General features: G+C 54.9%; 1 protein-coding gene across 1 annotated transcript in view; it reads left to right on the top strand.

Annotated features, from left to right (window-relative positions):
• Nucleotides 1-1,026, top strand: part of LOC106898519 (rho guanine nucleotide exchange factor 11-like) — a gene marked incomplete at its 3' end in the record, with an annotated part of 21,790 nt that overhangs the window by 18,868 nt on the left and 1,896 nt on the right. The window contains exons 16-17 of the mRNA XM_014959816.1: nt 373-469; nt 910-939. Coding sequence (XP_014815302.1) covers nt 373-469; nt 910-939 — 127 coding nt within the window. The remainder of the gene's footprint in view (nt 1-372; nt 470-909; nt 940-1,026) is intronic.

Raw genomic sequence — 1,026 nt, 5'->3', positions numbered from 1 at the left:
TGGAGATGAGGAGAGGGTTCTTCACTGTGAGGGTGGTGGAGCACTGGGACAGGTTGCCCAGGGAGGTGGTTGAGGCCCCTTCCCTGGAGATATTCAAGGGGAGGCTCGATGGGGCAACCTGGTCTAGTTGGGGGTGTCCCTGCTGACTGCGGGGGGGTGGGACTAGATGACCTTTGGAGGTCCCTTCCGGCCTGGACAACTCTATGATTCTTGAGGAGCTGCTTGGTGTCACATCCCAGCCCCCTGCCCCTTCTCTGAGGGCTCCAGGAAGGTTGGGGACACCCTTGGGGACACCCTTGGGGACACCTTGGGGACACCAGGCGTGTTGAGGTGTGGGTTTTTATCAATGTTCCTCTGGGGTTGTCCCAACAGAGCAGCAGCACCAAGAAGGACAAGGAGGCCATGGAAGACAAGAAACGCAACCCCATCCTCAAATACATCGGGAAACCCAAAATCTCCTCCCAGAGCAGTGAGTACTTTTGGGGACTTTTCTGGGGTGCTGCACCCCCCCCTCCTCTGCTACCTGGAGGTCACCTGGGGTGGCCTTTGTCACCCGTGGGGCTCCTGAAGAACCATCACCCACCTTCTCCTTTCCTCCAGCCGTTCCTTGGAAGCCCCTTTTCTCCTTTTGAGGCCAAATTTGTCACTTCTACCCCCATCCTGTGGGTTTGAGGGCAGCCCCTGGGGTCTCACAGCTCCTGGGGGAGGGGGGGGGCTGAGATGAGAGCGTGTTACACGCGTGTGCACACGCGTGTGTGTGTGTGTGTGTGTCCTCCTCTCTCTCCCCTTCTCCAGACGTTGCTTCACCCCGTTCCCTCTCCCCCTTCCTCTGCCACGGGATGGATTTGACATCTCATATTTTATTTTTTTGTTGTTGTTTTTTTGTTTCTCTTTTCCTTTTCCTTTCAGCATTTCATGTCCCTTTGTCCCCCGTTGAAGGTAAAAAAAAAACCTCTTTTTTTTTTTTTTTTCCCATTCCCCTCATGCGCTTCGTTTTATTTTGCCCCCCAACTTCTTTTCCCCCCC

Source organism: Calidris pugnax, unplaced genomic scaffold (genome assembly GCF_001431845.1).
Source record: "Calidris pugnax isolate Ruff unplaced genomic scaffold, ASM143184v1 scaffold503, whole genome shotgun sequence".
NCBI lineage: Eukaryota > Metazoa > Chordata > Aves > Charadriiformes > Scolopacidae > Calidris > Calidris pugnax.
This window is presented reverse-complemented; position numbering and strand designations above follow the sequence as displayed.